Here is a 23,042-nt window from a genome sequence, read left to right on the forward strand (position 1 = left end):
TTGGGGAAGATTTTTTTCCTTTCTTTCTTGTGATTAATTGTGAAGCTTGAGGTGACAGGAGACATAATGAAATTCATAAATGCCGAAGGCCATCCCTAGTCACATTCCTGGCTGTTGGTTTAAGTTAGAAACTGACAGAAGTGTGAACAAATCAAGGGTGTTCTGATAGCCTTTCAGTTACAGGGAAGAAAAAGTAACTGACAATGAGAAACCACTGGAGGTGGTTTAATGGGTATAAATTTTCAAGGAAGAGTGATGTTTTACACTGATTCAGATTCTCGGATACATAAATGACTTACAAACAGACATATTCTGCCCCCACTGCAGTTTGAGGGATTCCAGTCCATTTTTACAAAAGATATTGGCACAAGTTATGTCAGCAACCTGCCAAAGGAAAGGTGTTGCAAAACCTGTAGCAGAACCCAAAGCAACTTTGGTCTTTGTTTGCGACTGGCATTGCTCTGCTTGTTATGAATTTTAAAAATCCATTTTCCTCTATGTAAGAAAAAATTTATAGCTTAAACAAGCAGCATAAGAATTAACCTAGGACTCTCACTTCAGCCTGGAGACAGATTCTACCACTTCCCCACACGCACGTTTGAATTACAGTGCTAGGAATTGCTTCACCAGTCCTGTTTTCTGAGTCCATGGCAGTGCAGGATGTGTCATGTCTGAGCATATATGGACCAGACACTGATGCGCTGATCTTTGGAGCCAGCTGCCAGCAGTCTGTCCCGGGGGTTGCTGTGATCTGAGAAGGACACGCAGTGGACGGTTGCTGTGTGATAGTCCAGCACGGCTAAGGGCTTCAGCTTTTTCCACCCAAAGATCCTGATGCGATGATCCCACCCCGCTGTTGCCAAAATCTTCTTGTCTGGACGGATGGTGATATCAGATATGCCAGCGTTGACAAGTTTGTGTGTTTTGTAAACCTTTGGGAAAAAGATACAAGTGAGCTCAAGTTGTTCAAAACAGAAGAAAAAGGAATCTTTCGGTACTTTAGCAGGTGTTGTGCCCACCCGACACACCAGTGTCACACAGGGAGCGTGGAGCTTTTCACCATGTGGTGGATGGTGCTTGGTGAGAACAACAGCAGACAGAGACAGAAAACACCTTAACTTGAGCCTCCCATTTCCACAGCAATTTTCACAAGATAAACTCTTGTATGCTTTTAGTTTATTTTGCATTTAAAGCTATATATATTCTGTCACAAGTGAAGCTCTGAATTGAGGTTTTGAGTACAGCTTTGCCCTTCTAGCTATTCTTGTATGAGCTACAATGTTCACAGCTAAGGCCATATATTTTCCCTGCTTCTTTGCAGAAGAATTCCCAGGCTGAGACCCTTCTGAGCTGATGCTTAAGCTACCTGCTACTCATTTCTACTACTGTGGCCCCTCATAAAACCCCCAATATGCTGTTGTAGCATTTACCTCAGTCTTGAGAAAGGAATGCTTCCAGGAATTGGGTTACAGTGTCAGGAAATCTGTATTTCTAGTACTCCTTCCCAAGAGACTTCTATTTACACCAAATCCAAGCAGGGGATTATGGCCAAGTTATTGATTTCAGTCTTGGAAGCCTTTTGTTACTGTTTGGAGACTACTGGGGCACAGAGGGGCACAATTCAATTGGGAGGCATTTGGCTTCCTTCAGAAGGCACTGGGGCTGTACAGGACTTAGCCCCTGGAATGAAAAGTTTTCGCTTCACTGACATGAGTTTCTTGAGGCATAAAGCTCAAGGTAACACACCTTTGCTGTTCTCACCTCAGGTACTTGTCTGAGTGAGCAATCTGCCTCTGAAAGACATGTGAAATATGCACACAATAGTGTGTGTGGTGTTTCTACTGGAACAGCTCAGCTTCTGTCAAAATGGGGAAAACACCTTTGGTTTATAAAGCTGGCCCTGAACTGCTGTTATTTATAAGTACCATTGGAAACAACATATTTATGCCACTGTCTCCTTAAGCCTGAGTCTGTAGCTATCCTGTACCAAAGCTTAATATCATCCAGTGCCTGTTTTAATTCACTGTGTGGTGTTCACTGTTTGTCTGAGGCAGGAAGGGACTGACAAGTACATCACACCTGAGGAGGTTTCCTCCTTGAAGGACATTCCATGATGCATACCCAGTACGGGGTTACAAAGACATATTATTGCAGATAATTTTAACCTTTATACTGGATGTAGAAAACTCCAGAAATGTTGGTCAAGTTGGTTTCAGATGCAGCTGAACACATCTTGGAACCTTACAGGCACAAAGTCACAAGCAATTATTTTTCAATTATATAAGAACTACCCAGCTACCTACTCAAACAGCAAGAGCTGTGCAGTTCGTAAGACAAAAGGCTGAATGAAACTTGACATGCTTCTTACATGCTCTATACATTTCTTTTTCAAAGACGACCTGAAGAATGTGTCTGCAACGAATTCAGAACAGAGGACAGCAAGTTCTGCACAAGCCTAATGAGAAATAGCAGGCTGTTATATGGGGGCCTCTTGGTAGGGCTGCTACTGTACAACCTGTGCTTTTTGTTAGTACATGTGCTCCAAACTCCCCAGGGTAGGCCTAATGCAGCACGGCCTCAGTGGAATTTTTGTTGGTGTTAATGTCCTGGCAAGGGAAAGATTTATTCCTTACATCAGCAGCCTGGCAAATGTAGGATGGGTCTTACTCCCATCTGAGATTATTGGCTAATGGCTATAACCAATCCCAGGCGTGGTGCTCCCATCATTAATGTCAGTTATGTGGGCAAGATCCATACAGCACAATCAGGGTGACTGGAGAAATGGCATGTCCTCAGCAAGCTGCAACTTGAAAAGGAAGCCTGTAATGGTGATGCCTGTTGGCTATAGAACATGAGGGAACAGTGGGCATTTGTGCATGATCTGCAAATACAGGAGTGAGAGAGAAAAACAACACAAAGGAGAAAACTTGCTCAAGGTATATACAGCCAGGTGTAATCCTACTGCCAGGATTTGTGCCATCCCAGTAAGTCACTAACTACAGCAGTCCAATACCAACAAAATTTCCTAACCAGAAAACCAGCTTGTAATTAAGAAAACAAAGAGGTAAAAACAAGTGAGCTGCTTTCAGCCAGTCACAATCAAGGACTTGCATCTACAGCCAAAGCATGTCTTTAAGCCCTCTGCTTATTAGGAAAATAACCAAAATAGCAGCAGACTAAGCTTCAGCATTTGGGGGAAAAGCCTCAGCAACCAAACCAACAAAACTTACAGTACACCTTACAGTATTTTTTCTCTTGTCACATAAAAAGAAGATTCTGTGGTTATCAGATTTCTTAGTTCTGCTTTGTTTATTCACCTGCAGAAGCTGTTTACCTCCTACATTCTACCACAAACATCATCACATAATTACACTATCTCATTGGAATCAGAAGGCTCATAACCAATCCTATCATTTGCTGACAGTGATGAATTCAGCAACTTTCCTGTAGGAGACAATACAAACTTTCCTCATAGCAATAAACTCTGGAGTTACCTTCATCATCTATTCATTGACACACTGGAACACTGCCACTTAAAACAGAGCTCAGTACCATCATTGCATCATTCCCTCTCCAACGGCAGATATCTGTGCACCACGGTTACTTATTAAAACCTTTTAGAATAAAAATAACGTGCCACTGAGTGGCTTTCCAACGTCTACCATTACCTCAAGTACCTGGAATGTCAGGGAAAAAAAATCCCCATCTGGTTTATATTATTAATGCAATAGTGGAAAAAAACTTAATCTATGTCTTTGACAATCTCTAGTGCTCATATGAAAAATGCATTTTTTTAGGGCATTCATGCTCCCATGAAGCACAGGAACATTGCTTGTAGCTTATAATGCTTGGCATTTAAATTTCTTCTGAGGCAACCTTCTATCTCTCAGTGTGAGGTGCTGAAGGTGTAGCTAATCTTACATCCCCTGGGAATGGGAATATCTTGTGAAAAACAATACTTGGAATATTTCAGGTGAACAACTGTTTCTCCTGCAAATTGTACCTGTAGCCCTGCATACTGTTAACTCCTAAGTGAAATGTGCTGTAAAGAACAGTATTTTCTTTTATTTTAGGAAAAAGGTTTTGCTATAATTAATATGAAAGAACAGCTTTCTCTCCACCACTAGAGTATTTGAAAATTTAAGAAGCCTGTCATGATGTCAGATTTATGTCACTTTTACCTTAGAGAATGAGTCTCAATACCAAGTTTCTTACTGGGTTTGTTCACCTTCCCTCCCCTTGTCTGAGTTAAGGACACCTGGTGCGGATGGAGACAAGCAGGGGGAGGCTGGGCAAGGGCAGGGCAAACAGGACCAAAAACCCAGCAAACCCAAACCAAGACAATTCAGAGCGTAGAGTGCCTCTTTCATGTTGTGTTGTATTGTGTATTAAGGTTCAGCCGCCTCCTCAGTGAGTGCCATGTCCTCCGAACTTCAGTGGGATTGGATGTGTTTGCCCTGTCACCCCAGAAATGCAGGTGCTGTGGTGATGCCTCACAGGTTTCACACATTTACAGTGTCCCCAGGCGATGAGTTACCACAGGATGTCCCAGCATGTCCTTTTCTTCCTGTAGCACCATTCAGAAAACAGCATCAACTTGCTGTACTACTTAAAAAAAACCTCCATAAAAGCTGTAAGGTGGAACAGCAATTACTGTTCTCCCTTGAACTGGTGTATCCAGGAGATTCTTCTCAAGGATGACATGGGCACACAGGGGCTGATTCAGGCCCTCTCCATTGTTCATGGGACAGCTGGCACTTTAAAAGGGTTAAAGCACCCAGCAGTGGAGAGACTGTGCATGGGCCATTTTAATTTTCATGAGCTTTTTTGCACTTTATTTCCACACCTACATTTCCAGATTGTACTTAATGCCTTGGCACTGTTGGAACACTTGCTACAGTTGTCTAGATGAAAGCAGTATTTATGGCCATTCCCCAGCACAGCCTGAGCTGGGGATTACACAACCTCCTTCTAACCCAGCCATTCACAGTACCACAGCTCAGACATGGACTGGGGCAGCCAATTGCCTGATTTTGTGTCTCTGGCTGGGCCCTGTATGTGCCAAATGAAGCTGGGTGCCTAAACCTCGTGTCCTCTTGGTGCTAGCTGGGCTACTCCAACTCTTTCTGTTTGAGAAGTATTTAATGGAATACTTCTGTCTTTCCCACAGTGGAAAGCTCGTTATAGCCATTCAAGCAGAACCTTTGGAAAAGCAATCCTTTGTTTCTCATTTTTATAACTCATTTATAATGTTTAGGACATTCTGAGAGCTGGATACTACCAATGTGATAAATGAAGATACAGAGTCAATGGCTTGAGTAATGCTAGGCCTGTGTGACTGTTGCAACTTTGGTAAAACCAGAAACATGTGAGAGAGGGTTTTTTTCTTTTTTTTTAAATCCTCACCATCTTTTGCTATGTCTAGTCACATAGCACAGACATTCTAACCAGTCTGTGATTAATTAGCTAGAGATCTGCAACAACTCCTCTTCATGACTAAATATTTTTTTAGTCTATCAAACTGTTAGTGCAAAGTGGGATAAATGACACTAGAGGGCCAGTGATCCTGACCTGGAGGTTCTGTTGCTCATTGAGGCTCCAGATGCTAAGCACCTTTTCAGATGAGCCTGAGATCCCCTTGGCCTTCTCCGAGTCAAAGTCAAGGCTCATCACTGGCTCCTGGTGGCAAATGAGTCGGCTCAACACTTTTCCCGTTGACACATTCCAGAGGACAACTGATCCATCTTCATAGCCAGCCAGAAGCACAGGTTGTGAACCACAGCTGAGCTGATTAAGGAAAAATAAAATTGTTTGAGAAGTAAATAGTCTGTTAAGAAAACTACCATCCCTGTGTAGGTTTTAGTCCAAGCACCATGAGAATAAATTAAAATGCTGACTGGTGTAGAAGTGAAAAGAAGTTTAGATATCTGAATGTCAAATTTTGATATTCCATCCACTTACAGAAAGCATTACTAGTAATATGCACTTACAGGTTTTTTTATCTACATATCAAATTCCAAATGTTATATATATTATACATATTTAGCATATACATACATGCATACATACATACATATATATAGATATATACACACACATATAGAGGGAAAGTTTCTCTCTGAAAATCCGAACTACTGCCCCCTATAACAACTGAAAAGAGCCTGACTGAATTTTTCAGGAGCTTTACTTCAAGGTCTGAACTTTGTTTGCACTTCATAGAAAAAATTCCACAGAGCAGCTGAGTTACTCTCAAGCAATACAAGCCTGTGTGGGCACTGAGAAGTGCCATGCTCAGGGATTCCAGCTCAACACTGCCAAGTGCAGGGCTGCACAGAGGGATTGCCTGCCCAAGTACCCCACAGTGCTTGAAGGTAAACACTGAACCTCCCAGCAGGAATCGCGGGGTCAGTCACCAAGGGGTTAATGGGTACTGAGTCCCACTGTAACCAATTGAAAGCTATTTTGATTAATGATGTCACAGGCCAAAGGGCAGGACACCCTGGGCAGACACCTAATTTATTTAAGCCTCTGAAATAACTCAAAGAAGGGAACATTACTGGATTACATGTCACACTTAAGGAAAATATTCATCATTGTTCCAGCCAAAAGACTAGTGATCCTGTAAGCAGTACCTGGTTATGAGAGAGAAGATGCAAATCCCTAATGAAAAGCAACTAAAACAATGGCATCTGTTAATGCCAGTTATTTCTTTAATAGGAGAAGAAATATCAAAATAGACATTGGGATTATTACCACCTCATGTAGGCACATCTAAGAAATGTATCCAGCAGCGTATTCAGATATTTCCACACACTGTCTGCCCCTACAGGATTTGTTTGCTCAGCATTCAATTAAGATAAAGGGCATAATGAACTAATTTTTACCAGTATCAAATTATTGAATGAGGTCAAACTCACTAGCTGTCAGTGTCATGATATAAACCTGTAGCGGCCAAAGGCTCACTGCCTCTACTCATGGTCCAGACTGTTCTCCCTCTGGTTATTCTGTGCTGTGGGGAAAATTAAACTAACAAGAGATGGGTGGTCTGAGGAACACAATTTCTGAGTACCAGCCTCATGTATTTCCTCGGCCTTACTCAGCCTAGAAAAGTGTCTGAGGAATAGAGCTCAAAAAGCAGGGAACAACACTGCTCCTTAAAAGAAGGAAACCAAGGGGAAATCCTTGTAAATTTAGGAAATCCCCTATATCATCCTTCTGAATGGGTCTGTCCACACCTGGGATCTTAGCTGCCTTCCTTCCTTTAAGAGCCTTTTTCCTTTGAAAAGGTAGAGAACATGCTCTGGCTAGAAAGGCCCACAAAGCAGGTTTCTCACAGTGCCCAGAATTATGAACAATTTTTCTGTCAAAATTTTGATTTGCTAAAATTATATAACATCAGAGCAACTAATACCTTGATTCATACATTGCATCAGATACATATGAGTTAATATTAACTCACATGTATCTGATGTATCTGATCTGGATATCAGATATCAAAAATGTTTAAAAAAAATCTGAATCAGCATTCCAGATTTTATTTGTATTTAATAAAGGGTAAAATCTTCAAAGCAAAACTAAGTATTCAATAGGTACTTTTAAGTTTAAAGACAGCCCTCAGTTTAAGCATTAAAAAACCCCACAATTATTTGTGCTGCTCTTCTTTGAGCACAAGACTCCCTCAGAGCTGGGCTTTTACAGAAGTTGTAGCTGTCAGCAGGCAGTGAAAACACGTTAGCTCCTCTCCCTCCTCCAAGCGCGATGGTGGCTTCCACAGGAGCTCCTCATCCTTATGCAGATGGCAGAGACAGGTGAGCGCTCAGCATTTTGGGAATGCCAAGCAAAACCCTTTCTGTTTTTGTGCAGTGGGGACTGCACTTCAGATGTGAAAAACAGTAATTTGCAAGTAAGATCTACGATTGGTGTAGTTTAAAACCCAAGTCCTGTTTCCTATGAAATGTAGGTCTCCCACACTACTTCTTCCTAAGGTTCCTAGCCATATGAAGTGTAATATTTCAATGGGTCCATGATTTAAACAATAGAAGTCATTGAAAGATCAGTGGAGCTCTTGGTCTGAGCCTGGACTCACCAAGCAGTGCTTCACAACGGCCTATTTATTTCAATTCCCAATAACAGACACTGCTGGAGAGAAGCCTCACCATTCATGTTCTGTTTCAGTAGAAAAATTAAATTATAAATCATTGCTCTTCCTAAGCAGAACATTTTGTTGTTGCATTTGGATAATTGTCAAGGAAGGAAGAAAAGGTGATCTGCTGTCAACTCAACAGGAATAATTGCAATAGTTTATATAAAGTAATAACTTGGCATTTCCAGTTTCGACATGTATTATTCTTGTTGAATTATTTTGTTTGCACCATTATGCAATATGATGCCTTCCCCAAGGAGTGCAAAAAATTTAAGGGAAGACTGTCCTTACTCCTACAAATCCTACTCCACCCAATTAGTAATAGCAGGAAGGTGTGAAACTGAAGGGACAATGTATTTAAGAACATGAATCTTCAAAAGAAAGTGAATGAATTAATATCTTTAAGGACAAACCTAGAAAAATAAGGGGGGAAAGTGCTCAAAAGACCAAAATAAATAGCTGCAAACTTTTTGACTGCTTAGGAGAAGCCAGTGAGGCTTAATCTACAAGCCTAACCTCAGTTGCTTTCTGCTCTATAATAAAGTTTCTCATTCACACTGCTGCTGGCAGTTTACCTGAATTGCAGAAAAATACGATAGTACCTGGCTGCAGCCCCCAAACTCTCATTGGCCAACCACCCCAAGCACTCTTCCTTCAGACCTTATGGGGCTCTCCCTGTCAGCTTCTGTTTCAACTTGTTAATTTACTGTGCCATAAGCAACAGCAAATAGTCTCTTAGGCAACCCCTGAGTGCCGGGCTGGGAGTGCTCATCTCCTGGGTATGTCTGTATTGCCCAACACGGCCGTGTACAAAGAAATCCTGGAGGGCCTCTGTTCAGGAAGGGGTGCAGCTGGGTGAGCTCGTGTTCGCCTGGTTTATGGTTACAGGGTTACTCAGAGAGCCACTTCCAGTGCAACCACAGAACAGAATGCAGAGCATCACTTTGGTACACCACATGCAATTATTTCCCTAAGGGTATCCTCTTCCTCGTGCCTTTAAACCAAGCTGCACATATTTGTAAAAGAGCAAATACAGCTGTGAGACTCTAAGACAGATTATCTGTACTTGTCTGGTGCAGGCTAGGAAGCTATGGTGAGTTCTCAAAGTCAGAATTTGAATGGAATAATTTAGCTCTCCCAGTTCCCAGTCCTCTGCTTTATCCCCACTGGCAACAAAATCAGAAACTATATAAAATTAAGACTCTGCACCTGCTCTGCTTCCTAGAGGAATATCAGTATTAATGCATGTAGAAAATATGGCAAGACAGAGAACTTCTTATACAGGCAAGAAAAATTTTCAACACTGAACATTTCTGCAGTTATCGCCATCTTATTAAAAAATCTGAGGAGACAGAAAGACCCATTCATTTCGTCAAGCACTGAACACTGATTGCATTTTTAGGAGGCACTTTATTTAACAAAAGCCTAATCAGCCTATTTCATTTCCTCTTATTTTTTTTTTCCTAGTTTTTAATTATGGCATGGAACTTCAACTGTGGCCTCTCTTGGCTTTTGTCTGAAGTCAGCAACTGAATTTCTCTAGATTTCAGTCGGTTCAGGATCTTGGGTGAAGACACTGAGGCCTCACTTTGATTGATAATATTTTCAACCGAAACCAACACAAATGTTCCAAGGAGCCTGCAGGAATTACACCCCTGGCATCTGCTCAGTTGGTCCTGTAGATCTGTAGCAGTGTGTTGTCAGGGGGTTACATGGGAATCAGCTTTGCCACCAATTCTCTGGAGATTTCAAGCCAATCACCTGAACTCCTTCCTCCCTCTACTGCCACCTTTTTGTATTACTTGTGTTCACTGTTGACAGACCATAAACATTATTTGCTAAATATTTTGCAAATGTGTGTTTTTTTCACTAACTACTCTTATTTACCTTTTTGTCTGTAGTCAGTACCACCATAAATATTTTGTTCCTATTGTATGTCTGGAAATGTTCATAGAGTGTTTCCTCATCCTGAGGGCACTGAAGTGAATGGAATCTGCCATTAAAACCACTGTTTTTAAGCAACCCAAACATTTCTCATCAGTCTTAATGCAGTGAGAAACCATATCAAACAACTGGCTTTGGTAAGTCAGTCATTTTTCCTCTTGATTGATGCAAAAACTGTATCTATCCTAAGGATACAAAGCTTTCCTTGAGCATTTGCAAATCTTCCATTAAAGCTTGGAAAGCTCTGAAAGTTACATTAAGGATGTTCACAAATCTTTCCCCCCTTTAATAGTATAATTACTTGATTGGTTTGATTATAAATCAAAATCCAAGTGAAGAAAGATTCATGTGCTTCATATAAAATGAATCACAGGGAAAACATTTCACAATTAGCAGGCGCTCTTGCCTTACCTGCCATAACTTCAGACACATGGGCATGCCCAGCTTGGCACCCACCTCTGGTTTCAAGGTACAGACTGACGTCTTGGATGGCAGCTCCAAAATCTGAACCTGACATCAGGAAAACAGGAGGAGTTGGTCAGGCTCCAGGTCAAAATTCTGCTGTTAAAAACACAAGTCTTTTAAGGTGATTAAGGTTAGTATGAGCTCTTCCAGTAAAAAATGTCTGGAGGAAACGGAGGAATGCATGCTAAGTTGGAGCTGTGAGGGGAATCTACAGCTAGCTAAAGAAATGCATTGTTTTTGGAAAGACCAGACAAAACTGCTAGAGTGAACACATCCTCTTCTTCCACTCTTCTATTTAATTACAGCCTTCTTTTCAAACAGTGGATGACATTGTGCACACAGTAGATAATACTGCAGACTGCTTAATCTGAACACCCCCCCCCCCCCGCTTTCTTTCTCTTTTTTCCAGCTCTGTTGCTAATTTTTTGGCTGTATTCACCTGTGAACAGTTGCACTCTCTCCTCTGTGCTGCTGTGGTAACACAGAGCTTGCATGGAAATACAGGCAGTGTGTACATGCAAAGGGGATTTTTTATTTACTGCTGACTGCACTAACAAATCGTAACCCTGCAATTACCGGCTAAGGCCGGCTGCAGCCGCGTCTGCACACAGGTATTCCTAACACAACCTTGTCTGACCCCGTCTAAAGCAGGGTCAGAAAATGCTGCATTAAACACCTGCACTCTCTACAGAGCAGCTTCCATTGTTGCTTGCTCTGATGGTAATGAATCATGGACCTGGTTTGTGTGGCTTTGATTTTTTTTCTTTTGTTTTAACATTGGGCAAGTTGTTCCTGTGCCAAGAAAGTAGCTCATTTCCACCTTAGGATGACGGCAGGCAAGATCAGGGGAGTCTGCCTTTTTAGTTTGGTACTGGAAGATTTTGAGACTCTCGATTGACACGGCAGTGCCTCAGCTCTGGGCTGGTTCTCAAGCCTGGAACTCTAGAGAAACAGAAGCTCTTGGGTATCAAAAACCCGCTGCCAGGAATGCTGCTGTTTCTCACATGCATACTTAATCAACAAGGTGATCTTTTCTTCTAATTAAATAAACAATGGTCTGCATTATGTGGTAAAATTAAACTACTTGAAACATTTGATAAATCCAGCATCACCAGCCACTCTAGGCTCTTCCAGAATGTGCAAGAGCCCAACAACGCTGTTGGACAGCCCCAGTCGTGCAAATTTCCTTGAGCATCTGAGATGAGGTATTACACAAATATGGCTCCTCTGGGAACCATCAATCAAGACCACGGCAGCTGCGATGGCTTTCTAATCCCATACCTTTAGTTCAAAGCTTGCCAGAACATCTTCCTATTTCTAGAGGCTGTCAGCCAGCCTGCCAAAAGCCAGCTGCACTCTAAGACTGTGAGTATAGTGTACTGCACATAACATACAGAACACTTTCAAAAGCCACTGAGCAATAGAGCAGGAAACTGTTTTCCAGATTTGAGGAATAGTGACTACAGCCAAGAGCCATCTAGTCTGCAGACCAAACCTGGGAACAGACCAAAGTTTGATCATCTGGGAATTCTGGTTCTTTGGAGCTTCACTCTTAACAAAAGATGCTTTTCTCTTGTCAACTTTCTTGCTATCAACATAATGAGCAAGTTAGCTGTGGCAGGAAACAGGCTATAAATATGGAGATGACCTGCCCTCATCTTGCCTCTTTCATCACTGTCTCTCCAAAGGGCATTGCCTCTTCGGCAAGACTAAAACTGCAACTTTTATGTAATAAAGAAGGGTAAGTGTGCTGTGATAAATTCACTTCTGCAGGTTAAAAGAAAAAAACAAACCTTCTTTGCTTTACCTTGACTAAAAACAGATGAACTGGTACAAGGGCTACAGTTGGGCTTGCAAAGGCCAAAGAAAAACAATGAGAAAGGCTTTGTGCAGAAGGAAGGCAGGCATGACCTGCTGCCTGAGCTGGATTGACAATTCCAGAGACTGTCTGCATTAAAGGCAACTGAGCCTTAGAAATAAATACTATTTCACATATTTTGACAACTGTAACCTAAAACTTGAAGTTCCATGTTTATACTGGTTTTGCTTAATAGGAGAAAGATTTGCCTTTGCCTGAGGTTAATAGTGTTCCTGGGTGGCTAAAACTGGCCACAAGGAAACACACCCTTTCTCTTTTTCACATTAATAAAGCTTTTAACATGTTTCTGGCAAATTGGCAAGAAAAGTGCATGTAACTCATAATTGGTGATTTAAATGCAATCATGAACAAATAAATGCCTGTTCAGATCTCATTATTTATGGACTGAACCTCCTTCAAGACAAAATTAGTCTTTTTTTGGACACCAGCCAAGCATAAACACTTATTAAGTCTTAATTTTAATCATAAGCTGCAAATGTACTGTGTCTCACACAGTGCTGCCTGTTTGGAGGCACTATATATTATGGGAGCTTATGTGAATTTATTGAAACATGACACAGTTCTAATGTAAAGGTTCACACACAGAATGGAACTCTTCTACCTCAGGAGATTGCAAATCATTCTCCTCTTGCAGGGCCCAAGCAAACAAATGAGAATAAAACAGAGATGAGTTGTAAGCGACACCAGGGTAAATGTCTTCTATTTGGGTCAGTTGATTACTTAATTCTTCATTATCAGGACTTCTCTGGCTGACATGAGAATGCACGTGTCAATTTTGTTTCACTTAAGTATTATTGAGCACTGCTTTAAAATGGAGGGAGTTCTTTGTTTGATCACAACAAGGTATGGGACTTAGAATGGCTGTATTTACTGGTGCAGTGTCTGTGTCTGCAGGCATATCTAGTTCTGTAAAAGGGTGAACATTCTGGCTGTGAGTCAACAAAGTACTTAAATATATGCTTAACTTCTGTATAACAAAAAGATCACATTTTCTTGCAATACAGGCACTTATTACTTCATGTATAAAATAGTCAAATTTCAGTTTTAAGATACACAACCTATAGACCAGAAAACCATGTGAACTTTTATGCTCATCAGCAATTTGCATTTAGCTACTGTATTTCATTTCATATTTATGCCACTTTTTTCTTCCTTCATAATTTTGGTATTTTGATGTCAAGTATTTGGTATTAGTTTTGTGTGATGTCCTCAAACAGTCCGTTGTAGAAAACAAAACTGTAATTTCTACAAAGCAGAACTGGACATTGCCAACAAAGCACCGAGTCAGTGAGTGCTGCGATAGTGGCATTAGATGTGGACTTACCCAGAAGGAACTGAAATGGACCCTGCAATTATCTCACACAGAGCAAACCTCTGGCTGGTAACAGTAATTCAACCATTCCAGCCCCAGTTCCAGGTAAGGAATTAGCCTGGGGTGAAAGACCACGTATTGCATTACAAATTACCTGCACCTCCCCTCTTCTCGCCAAACCCGATTTGGCTTCAGATGGAATAGAAGCTCCTCCATCTGAGGACAGACCTGCTGACCATTAATTCCCCAGAAGGAACTAATGTTCCCAGTATTCAGCAGCACCAGAAGAGTTTTCAAAACTCCTGCATGTAAAGATCAGCAGCAGCTGCAAATACTTAAATGCCAGACAAATCTTGGGGTGGTATCCTTGTTATTAAAGCATGAATTATACAATTCAGTCCTCCTTGTGGCAGTAAAATTAGTGATTAAAACCCCCAAAGGTTTATTGTGCTGCCTGCTCTTGAGCAGAGAATTCAGTGGCACAGATGTTTCCCTTTCTGAACGATGTCATTTCAGTACAAAAAGCAACCTCTCAAGCACAGAGAAAGAGACACTTCCTACCTCCTCCAGGCTTCTGGCTGCCATGGCCATTAGCCAGCGTCCCTGCGCCACCTGTAACAGAGAGCATCTGCAGAATCCCACATGCTCCGTGAAGACAGAATCCGTCACTGAAGTCCGTCCCTCTGCTAAATCCCACAAGCAGATCCTCTGGTCGCGTCCCTGACTGTTGAAGTAAAATGAGTTATCCATGAGCTGCAGTCTGTGGAAGCCTGGCTGCCTGCAGGGCAGTAACTTGAACTGGGTCTTTAACAGACAGTACAGGACCAAGCTTCGAACAGCTTCTGTGGGGACGTTAATTGGGTGTTTTATGAAACGTGGGAGAGTTCAGTGCTCCCGAGACCACCACCCTTCTGCCAGTTGTGGAACTGGCCAAGAGGTTCAACTGTCCCTGGAAGGGGGGAGCTTGGGAGCCAGTCAGATACACTGCAATCACGGTTTCTGTTTTCCTGTGCAGAGAGACTTGATCAGACTGAGTTGTGCTATTTATATGTGAGAATATATTTATAAATTCTCATGAGCAGTTAATATATACACAGTAAAAAAATACTTACATTTTATAATTGATTAGATATAATTTAAAAGGAAAAAAAAGTATCCCAAGATTTACACATGTAACACTCATTTCCACTCGCAATGAAATGGAAATGTCACGTGTTGACAGCTGAAAGACAAACAGCAAGACAAGAACTCATCAGAGCTAAATAAAAAGTGACAGTTATTCAGTGGTCAACTTCCCACAGCCACAGGCAGGGCACAGAGGGCTCCTAGGACCATGCACGTGGGGAGACACAACAGAGAGAGACTGGAAGCGATTGCTCAAGGAAACGCTGTGGCTGCAACACGCAAGGCCAGAGAGCAGCAGCAGCTGCATCCGAGGTACGAGCGCAGCTCCCATGGACTGCTCAGCACAGCCTGGTCCCACAGGCTTTGTGCTGCTCCCAGGCAGGCAGAGTGAGGAGGCCACACAAAGGGCACAGCAGGAATTGTTGCAAATTTATGTGATCCCACTGTCTCTGGAACAAAGTAGCACTGTGCAGAAGCTTCCAATCCATAAACTACCTTAGCACAGGATATAAGTCCTCATGTTATCACCTGGGCAAGGAGTCACCAAAAATCCCTTACCCACGTCTTACTTTAATTAGCAGTATCGCCTGAAGAAGCATGAAACCAAAACAGAGGAGATGTAAATCTATAGGGTGTTGGGATTTCTTCAACATCAGTGCTGTTCAGCTGAGTGACAAACTGACAGAACATTTATAGCACTGCAGATACAAACAGTGTGATACTGCAAGAAATTGTTGTGATTTAGCTTTACAAGAGAGAAAATATATGAAATATATAAAATACAGATAAATGCTGTCCTAAAACTGCACTGCTATGTGAAGTGTTAGAACTATACAGTAAAAACAGAGGTACAGAAAAACTCTATAGTTATACAAACAATGCTCATTCAATATGATTTTATGGGGGAGAATGTTGATAATTGTACTTAAGCAGATAAGAATATAAATGTTAATGAGTTCCACTGTATATTATGAGATGTCTTCTCTAGATAAACATGTCAGAACATCTCCTAATCATACAGACACTTTGGCATCTACTCTAGATCACCTGTCTAATCCAAAGTACACAAATCTTCCTGACCTTCCCTTGCTAAACAAGAACAGAAGGTATTTTGCAACAAAGCAAAAGCATGAAACTCAGCATTCTTGCTCATTTTCAGTCTTCCACTCTCTACCTTTGATTCTTCTCTTTCTTCCTTCCCTTTTCTCCATCTCCTCTCTATTTATGAATTCTTTTTTTCAATCTTCTCCAGGAACCAGCAGTGAAAAGTTCATCAACTTCAAATCCAAGTGTATTTACTTGACCCAAAGACCTCACCAGTTCTTAGTAAAGACACTACAGGTCCCAAGTTGTTATGATATCATAACACACATCATAAATAAATTAATTGCATCTTTCCCCCTCCAACCCCCATACTTTTTATTCTAGAGTTTTTCTGTATTTTTTTACTTCAGTACATTTCCATACGTGTTGGAGAAACTTTAAGTGACTCCAGAATTAAGAGAATCCTTTGTATCCCCTCCTCTTTTTTTTCCTTCAATCACAGACAAGAGACAAGAAAAATGTCACTGTTTTTTGCCTGCCATGCTAACCTGAGAAGCCTGTCTTTACCACCCATTGTCTCCACGCAGCAGACAGATTTTCTTCCATGGCCATCCAATGCTGTGTCCACTCTGTGTGTTTTCAGATTCCAGACATGGATAAACCCATTCTCAGACCTGGCAGTAGGAAGAGATGCTTTTAGTGTGAGCACTGCATGGAGGTGATCAGAGTCTGATGCTTTTCGTTTTGTTTGTTTGTTTTGTTTCCAAAACTGAAGCTGTATGCACAAGTAACACACCCATCATGCAAAACCATGAATGCTGCTGTTTTCCCCAGAAACACTTGGTCAAAATAATACACTTCAATTCAAAAGGAAACAACCATATGACGTTCAGCAGAGCCAGAAATCCTGGTGTATTTACCCGGAGAAAAGAAGGGGGATATCAGATTCTGGACCTCCACAGGAAAAATGTAGAGTGTGGACTGCAGCGCTGGTACCTCTGAGCACAAACTGTGGATCCGGAGGTGGCAGAGCCATCGGCGCCGTGAACTGGGGGGGTGAGAAGCAGACACAGATATCACAGAGGGTAAAGCAGCCTAAAGTGAAATAACAACTTTAATATATTCTGAGCAGGACACTTGCTTCTGCTCTTTCCTCTCTGAATTTTCTTTGTTGTATGTTCTTTCTATTTGCCAGCCAGTTGAGGGTGAAGTCTTTCCTCCTAAGATGAGCTGACGAAGCAGGTGTCCAACCTGCTCTTTGCTGCATTCCTCTCTCAGCAAGGTGCGGAGCTGGCCACGCGCAGGCACCTCTCGCACACCTGTAAATCCCAAATTGGTCAGCTGCTCTCCCTGTGCTAAAGGGAGATAAACACAAGAAACTTGACACCCATAATTTGAGCGGGCAAGCAATTTATCATTCTGCTTTAGCCCCCGGCTAAGTCTTTCCCCTTCCTCCCCACAAAAATACTACTTTTGTGTTTTTTCAGAAAAGCACTGCAGTGAACATATCAACTGCAAAGAATTTCAGATCACAGAATTACTAAGTTGGAAGACACCTTCAAGATCATTGAGTCCAGCCCACGCCCTCACACCTCAACTAAACCATGGTACCAAGTCCACATCCAGTCTTTTTTAAACACATCCAGGGATGGTGACTCCACCACCTCCTCAGGCAAACCATTCCAGTAGTTTATCACTCTTTCTGTAAAAAAAAATTTCCTAATATCCAAACTGTAGGTGTAGAAGAAGGGATTACAAAATGCAGAGGCTATTGTAGCCAAAATTCAGGACTTGGCACTTGGACTTATTAAATGTCATCTTATTGGACTCTGCCCATCTATCCAACCATTCCAGGTCTCTCTGCAGAGCCCTCCTACCTCCCAACAGATACACGCATGCTCCCAGCTTAGTGTTGTCCACAAATTTACTAATGAAAGACCCAATAGCCTCATCCATGTAGATGAGATGGGAGTGATGACCATTTCTACACAAGAATCTCATTACTCCACAGTATTTTAATTTTTGGTTCTAAGCATGGTTTCTTGTAAAAAGAAATGCAGTTTCCACATTAATTGAATGACTACTGTACTGAACATTTTATTCCAAGGGTTTTGTATTCCCTAAAGGATCAAGAGATGGCTGTTTTCAGCTTCATATCAAATGTGGCCCAAGTCAGCACAGAGCAGGACCAGTATATGGGGGAGCGGCTGCCCTGTCGCACACAGGAAACTCCTGGCAGAGGACAATTCCTGATGAGCTCACAGGGACAGCCTGTGTGATCCCCACAGGCATTCACTGCTCTGGTGCCTCACCAGGCATTTCCCTGCACATTAACAGCTTTGCAGGCAGCTGTGCACAAACACTGGTGAAGGATGAGGACAAATTTTCTGTTCTGACTTGTTGCAAATGACCCTCCAGACCTGTGCTGAGACAAGGCAACCAGCAGCTGATTCAACTGGAAATATAATTTGCAGTTCATTGGAAAATGCATTACAATGTCCATTACAGGAAATATTTTCACCATAAGAAGTGTTTACTCCCTGATCTGTGGCATTACTAGCCACACTTGTTTATCTGCTTCTTTCTTTCTGACCTACCTCACAAAGAAAAGGGTAGCTTCTGCCACTGCAAGTGTCACCTGTCATCACTTTTTCCCACTCATGTGTATATTACCCCAGATTAAACAAAAAGTGTTCAAAATTCAGTAAGGGGTGATGAGTAGGTATTTGCCTACTGGTTCACAGCAGAGGAATTGCACAGAATCAGAATGGAGTGCAAGAGCTACATGTTCCATGGCAGAACAGCCCAACTTTTCATTGTCATCTCACCTCAGTACCAGCTTTCAAACTGTGTTTAATGGATGCACTTTCTAATGCACCTCGTTTGCAGGTCTGCATTGAGTGTTTATAGATTAGTTATCACCATGGTTTTAATTAAATGCAATTATCTTTTAGGGCTAGTGATGAAACAGGACTCTTCAGCGTAATGTGCAGTTCTCTCTCAATAGCAATGTGTAATTAGGTATGAAAAGAATGAGCTCAGTGGATACCCTCGGTGTTTTAGGGCCCTGACTCATGTCTTTTATGAAGTTGTTGGATGATCCAGACTCATGGCAGGCTGGAGTAAATTTTCAGATGTACAAGATGTGCACGTTTGCCCCCATAGCAAGATGCAGCTCCCAAGTGCCCATCTGCAACATGCTCCACCTGAGTTACAAACCTGTCAGACCAAGGACTTTGTCACCAAGTGAAACCTCCTTGGGGCACTAAGCTGCGTGCTAGTGCCCTCAAAATGCTTTATAGAACCAGATAAATAAGAGTAGCTAAGAGCATGTCAGAGGGTCCCACTTCACAGTGGAGCAATTCTGGCTCACTGCACTGAGCGAGGAAATACAACTGAGGCAACCCAGAGGCTACCTGGGATTACAAGGCAGCTTTTTAATAGCATTTTTCTAATTACTGACACAGAAGTTTTTGCTGACAGACAGCAAGTGTGTGCGTGGTTGTGAGAAGGGTTTTACCTGGCATGAAACAGACACTACTAATGCATGTCTTTACAAGGATGATATTTCAGAAAAATCCTCAAACCAGTTACAGGAAAAAAAAACCTACTGAAAACATACTTCTGAGCTGCAAGCTATTGAAGGGACTTTTTGCTCCTCAGAGTCTGGTTCTTTCCTTGCTTTTCTGCTAATCCTATATGAGAATCTGGAAATTTGGCTTCATATTGAATCTAATGTTTATTGAGTCCTTATTACTTCCTATCATGATTTGGCAGATGAATGGCAGTGTGACAGTATTTAGTGTCTCATTTTTCTTACAGCAGGTGCTGAACTATAAAATTTCATCTTTGCTGTCTTTTTTTTCCATGAGCTTGGACAAGTCACTTAAGACAAGATTTAATAAAAAGTTGTTAGGTACCTACAGAAAGTTCCATGAGGTTGCAAAGAGAGGGACATTTGGGGTACTGGTAGTTTAATACCTCCAAGAAAGCATCAATCTGTTCCTGTTGACATACAAGCATGCTCAAAAAAATGACACTTAGCCTACCTTCACCTCACCAGGTAGCTCAGTGTCTCTACCTTGCAGGGATAATGAAGTACATTGTGGTGTACTGATTCAAACAGATAATACTTATACAGTGCTTTGCTAAGCAGACAGCTACAAACTCGCTAAATATGATGCTTGTAAGATGGTTAAAGCCTCTGGGGAAATTTTTCAAAAGTACCTAAGTGATTTAGAAGCCTAAGACTCATTTCCAAATGAATTTTCAATCCTACATCTCTAGGACTTTTTAAAGTTTCACCCCAGGTGTCTAAAAATGAGTTCTCTAATTAGCACAACATTTATTTTCTTGTTAACTCTATCTAGCCTCAGGGAGACCAATCTGTTCTTGTTAACTGGGGATATCTGCAACAAATTTAATTAAATGAATTTGCTTAGTATTTAGTCTGGTCTGAGAGCAAATTCTCGCTGAAGGGCTTGAACAAGTCTGGCTCAAGGGCTTGAACAAGCAAAATGCAACCTACAGAATAAAGTTTATTTAAAGGCATTTCTGGGCTACGCTATATGTTTGTCCCTGTGTTATTATCCTCCTGCCTCCTGTGAAAGGAGTGAAAAGACAGGAATACATGAATCATTTTGCTCATGGCAGTATTTGCTTGCAAGACAGCATCACCTACAAGAGAGGCAACAGCTCACCATCAGGCTCTTTGTTTTTTCTAAAAAAGATGTTCCACTTATTTCTTCCAGCCTTCCCTGCGCTGGTAACAGCATGGTCCTTCAGGAGCTGAGCTACACTGATGTGGCACAGATAATGAGGAGGATTTTTCACAGAGTCCACTGCAAACCCTTGGGCTCCTGCACAAGCTACATTTGCTACACAAGTGGGGAGTGGAAACCCAGCTGCTCGAATGAGGGTTTCAATTAGTGAATGGCTGAGTGCGCCACACATGAGGTACCAAAAAGGGTTTTGTCTAAGAAAATGCATCTGCTAAATGCCTGCACAATTAAATTTCCTTCAAAATTACATTATTTTAAAGAACAATTCACTATTAATATCCCTCACAAATCTTACTTTGCTTAGGTTGCAATTAGAATAATCCTCAAACCATTTGAATTTCTATGCAGTGGTATTTCAGTATCATCACTTCAGCATTTGATATAAAAAAGTTAAGCTTTTATTTAATGAGAGTCCTTTAAAATATGTAAATGTCAAAAGGATTACCTTAGAAAAATCTCTCAGAGACTTAAAAACATTAACAGATTCCCACAGGAAAAAATCCAGCAGAATTCAGCAATTCTCCTGTTCCCACTCCTGTCACTTATATTTCTATCACACACTGAAGCAGAAACAAATTGCTATTAAAATATCATCCAAACACCCTCCTCCCCCTAACAAACTCCACAGTTTACTTTGAGATACCAACAGCTCAAGCAAAGACAGGAAAAAATCCTCTTCTATTTTTCTTTAGGCTTATTTAGAGTAGTAAAACCTCAGTGGTAAAAGAGCTTTTTCAGGTATAAGAGAAATAAATCTCCCTAGGCATGTCTGGCAAACTGATTTGGGATTGAAACCAGCAGGTGTGCAGACATAATTACTACTGCAAAATATCCAACACATCCAGGTGTGCTCACAAACAGATACATGAAATCCCTGTTATTTTTTGACAATTCCCACTCAACCAGGTGCCACCCTCCCAAAGGAAAAATCAGAGCAAAGAATGAGTTGAGAAAGACTTGAATAAATTGTTCTTCCCCCTTTCCAGGCTTTCTCATTCATACAAAAGCCCTTTTTTAGCCTGCAGTTCTGTGCCTACCTGCATCCCCTGACAAACTCTGCCCTGTGTCACAGCATTCTGTGCTCTAGTGCAAGAGTGTTTAGGAAGTGGGTCCTGAGCTGCAACTGCAGAGGCAGTCAGTGCAAATAACAGACTCCTTGAAGTTAATGGTGCAATGCAAACAATTTTGTTTGTTCCATTTGCAATCTACACCATTAAAATTCAGAGGGCAGCCCTTGCAGCATGAGCTTTCCAAAAGCAATGTTCCCACGTTTCCAGCCTCCAACCACTGCAGACAACGAGGTTTCTCAGTGGTGAAAGCACAAACTACTCTCAGCCCAAGCAACGCCCCATACCAGGCTGCCGGGAGTGCCGTGGCCCTTCCTTGGGGCTCAGCAGAACCCGAGGGTCCCACAGCACCTGATTCCCCTTACTGAATTGTGCTAGAACACAGCAGCACTTGGAAATATCTTCCACATCCCTGGTTGTCACAAAATGCAGCCTGGTTCTACGGCACTTCTCAGAAGCAGAGAATGGGAATTTAGCACTACAAGAACCCATTTGATCAGTAACATTTTCATACATCAGTAAAAAAGATGCCAGACAAATGCACGCAAGTTGAACGAGCTGAAGTTCACCTCATCTGACTGCAAAAGTGAAATTTTTATAGGTTATTGACTACAAATTGTCTGAAAGCCGGTATATGATTTGGTAAACAATTCTTCAGACATGTTGTGACAGATTTTTAAGCCCAGCTTTTCATTTTGCATGTACAAACCAAAAAATATCAGAACACACTGAAACAGGAAAGTCAGCAATACAAAGAGATGTTGTGAAAATGAAGAAAATCTCTTTGCACCCGAGGTGAAAAGTAAACCAGCGATACAAAAAAAATGCCTTTCTGGGTCCTGCAGCAAGGCAACACCCACAAAAGACTTAGAGAACAGTGAAAATACCAAACTTAAACCCAGGCACCCTGCTTTTCCAATTCTTACCCCAGTTGCCCAAACCACAGGATATGTCTGTTGTGTGAAAAGACAGAAATGTGCACTAGCAAAAGTAAAACCAGCAGAAGCTTGATCAAGAGATGAGGGAGTACTACACAAACAGTTGCAAAGGTCAGAGCCCCAGAATATATGAAAATTCATTTGTCAGTCACATAACAATGCAGCTTTCAGTTTAAAAATCTCATTTCTATCTTCAATGTCAAATTGAGATAGAAACTGTATTATACTTCTAGGGTTTCTTTAAAGCAAATTTAAATAATAATTTACTTCAAGTGGAAATTAGAAAACAGTACAAATTTTCAAACCAAGAAATTGATGTCAAGCAGAAATGAGATTTAGTTGAC

At 41.5% G+C, this 23,042-nt stretch overlaps 1 protein-coding gene across 1 annotated transcript in view; it reads right to left on the minus strand.

Moving 5' to 3' along the window:
* Positions 1-241: 241 nt before the first annotated feature.
* The window catches only part of GNB1L (G protein subunit beta 1 like), a 42,443-nt gene continuing 19,642 nt past the window's right edge, over positions 242-23,042 (minus strand). The window contains exons 2-7 of the mRNA XM_084217360.1: positions 16,833-16,960; positions 16,461-16,586; positions 14,305-14,467; positions 10,499-10,597; positions 5,572-5,787; positions 242-932 (exon numbers count right to left, since the gene is read on the minus strand). Coding sequence (XP_084073486.1) covers positions 666-932; positions 5,572-5,787; positions 10,499-10,597; positions 14,305-14,467; positions 16,461-16,586; positions 16,833-16,948 — 987 coding nt within the window. The 5' untranslated portion in view covers positions 16,949-16,960 and the 3' untranslated portion in view covers positions 242-665. The remainder of the gene's footprint in view (positions 933-5,571; positions 5,788-10,498; positions 10,598-14,304; positions 14,468-16,460; positions 16,587-16,832; positions 16,961-23,042) is intronic.

Source organism: Fringilla coelebs, assembly GCF_963513975.1.
Source record: "Fringilla coelebs genome assembly, chromosome: 17".
In the NCBI taxonomy this organism is placed as follows: domain Eukaryota; kingdom Metazoa; phylum Chordata; class Aves; order Passeriformes; family Fringillidae; genus Fringilla; species Fringilla coelebs.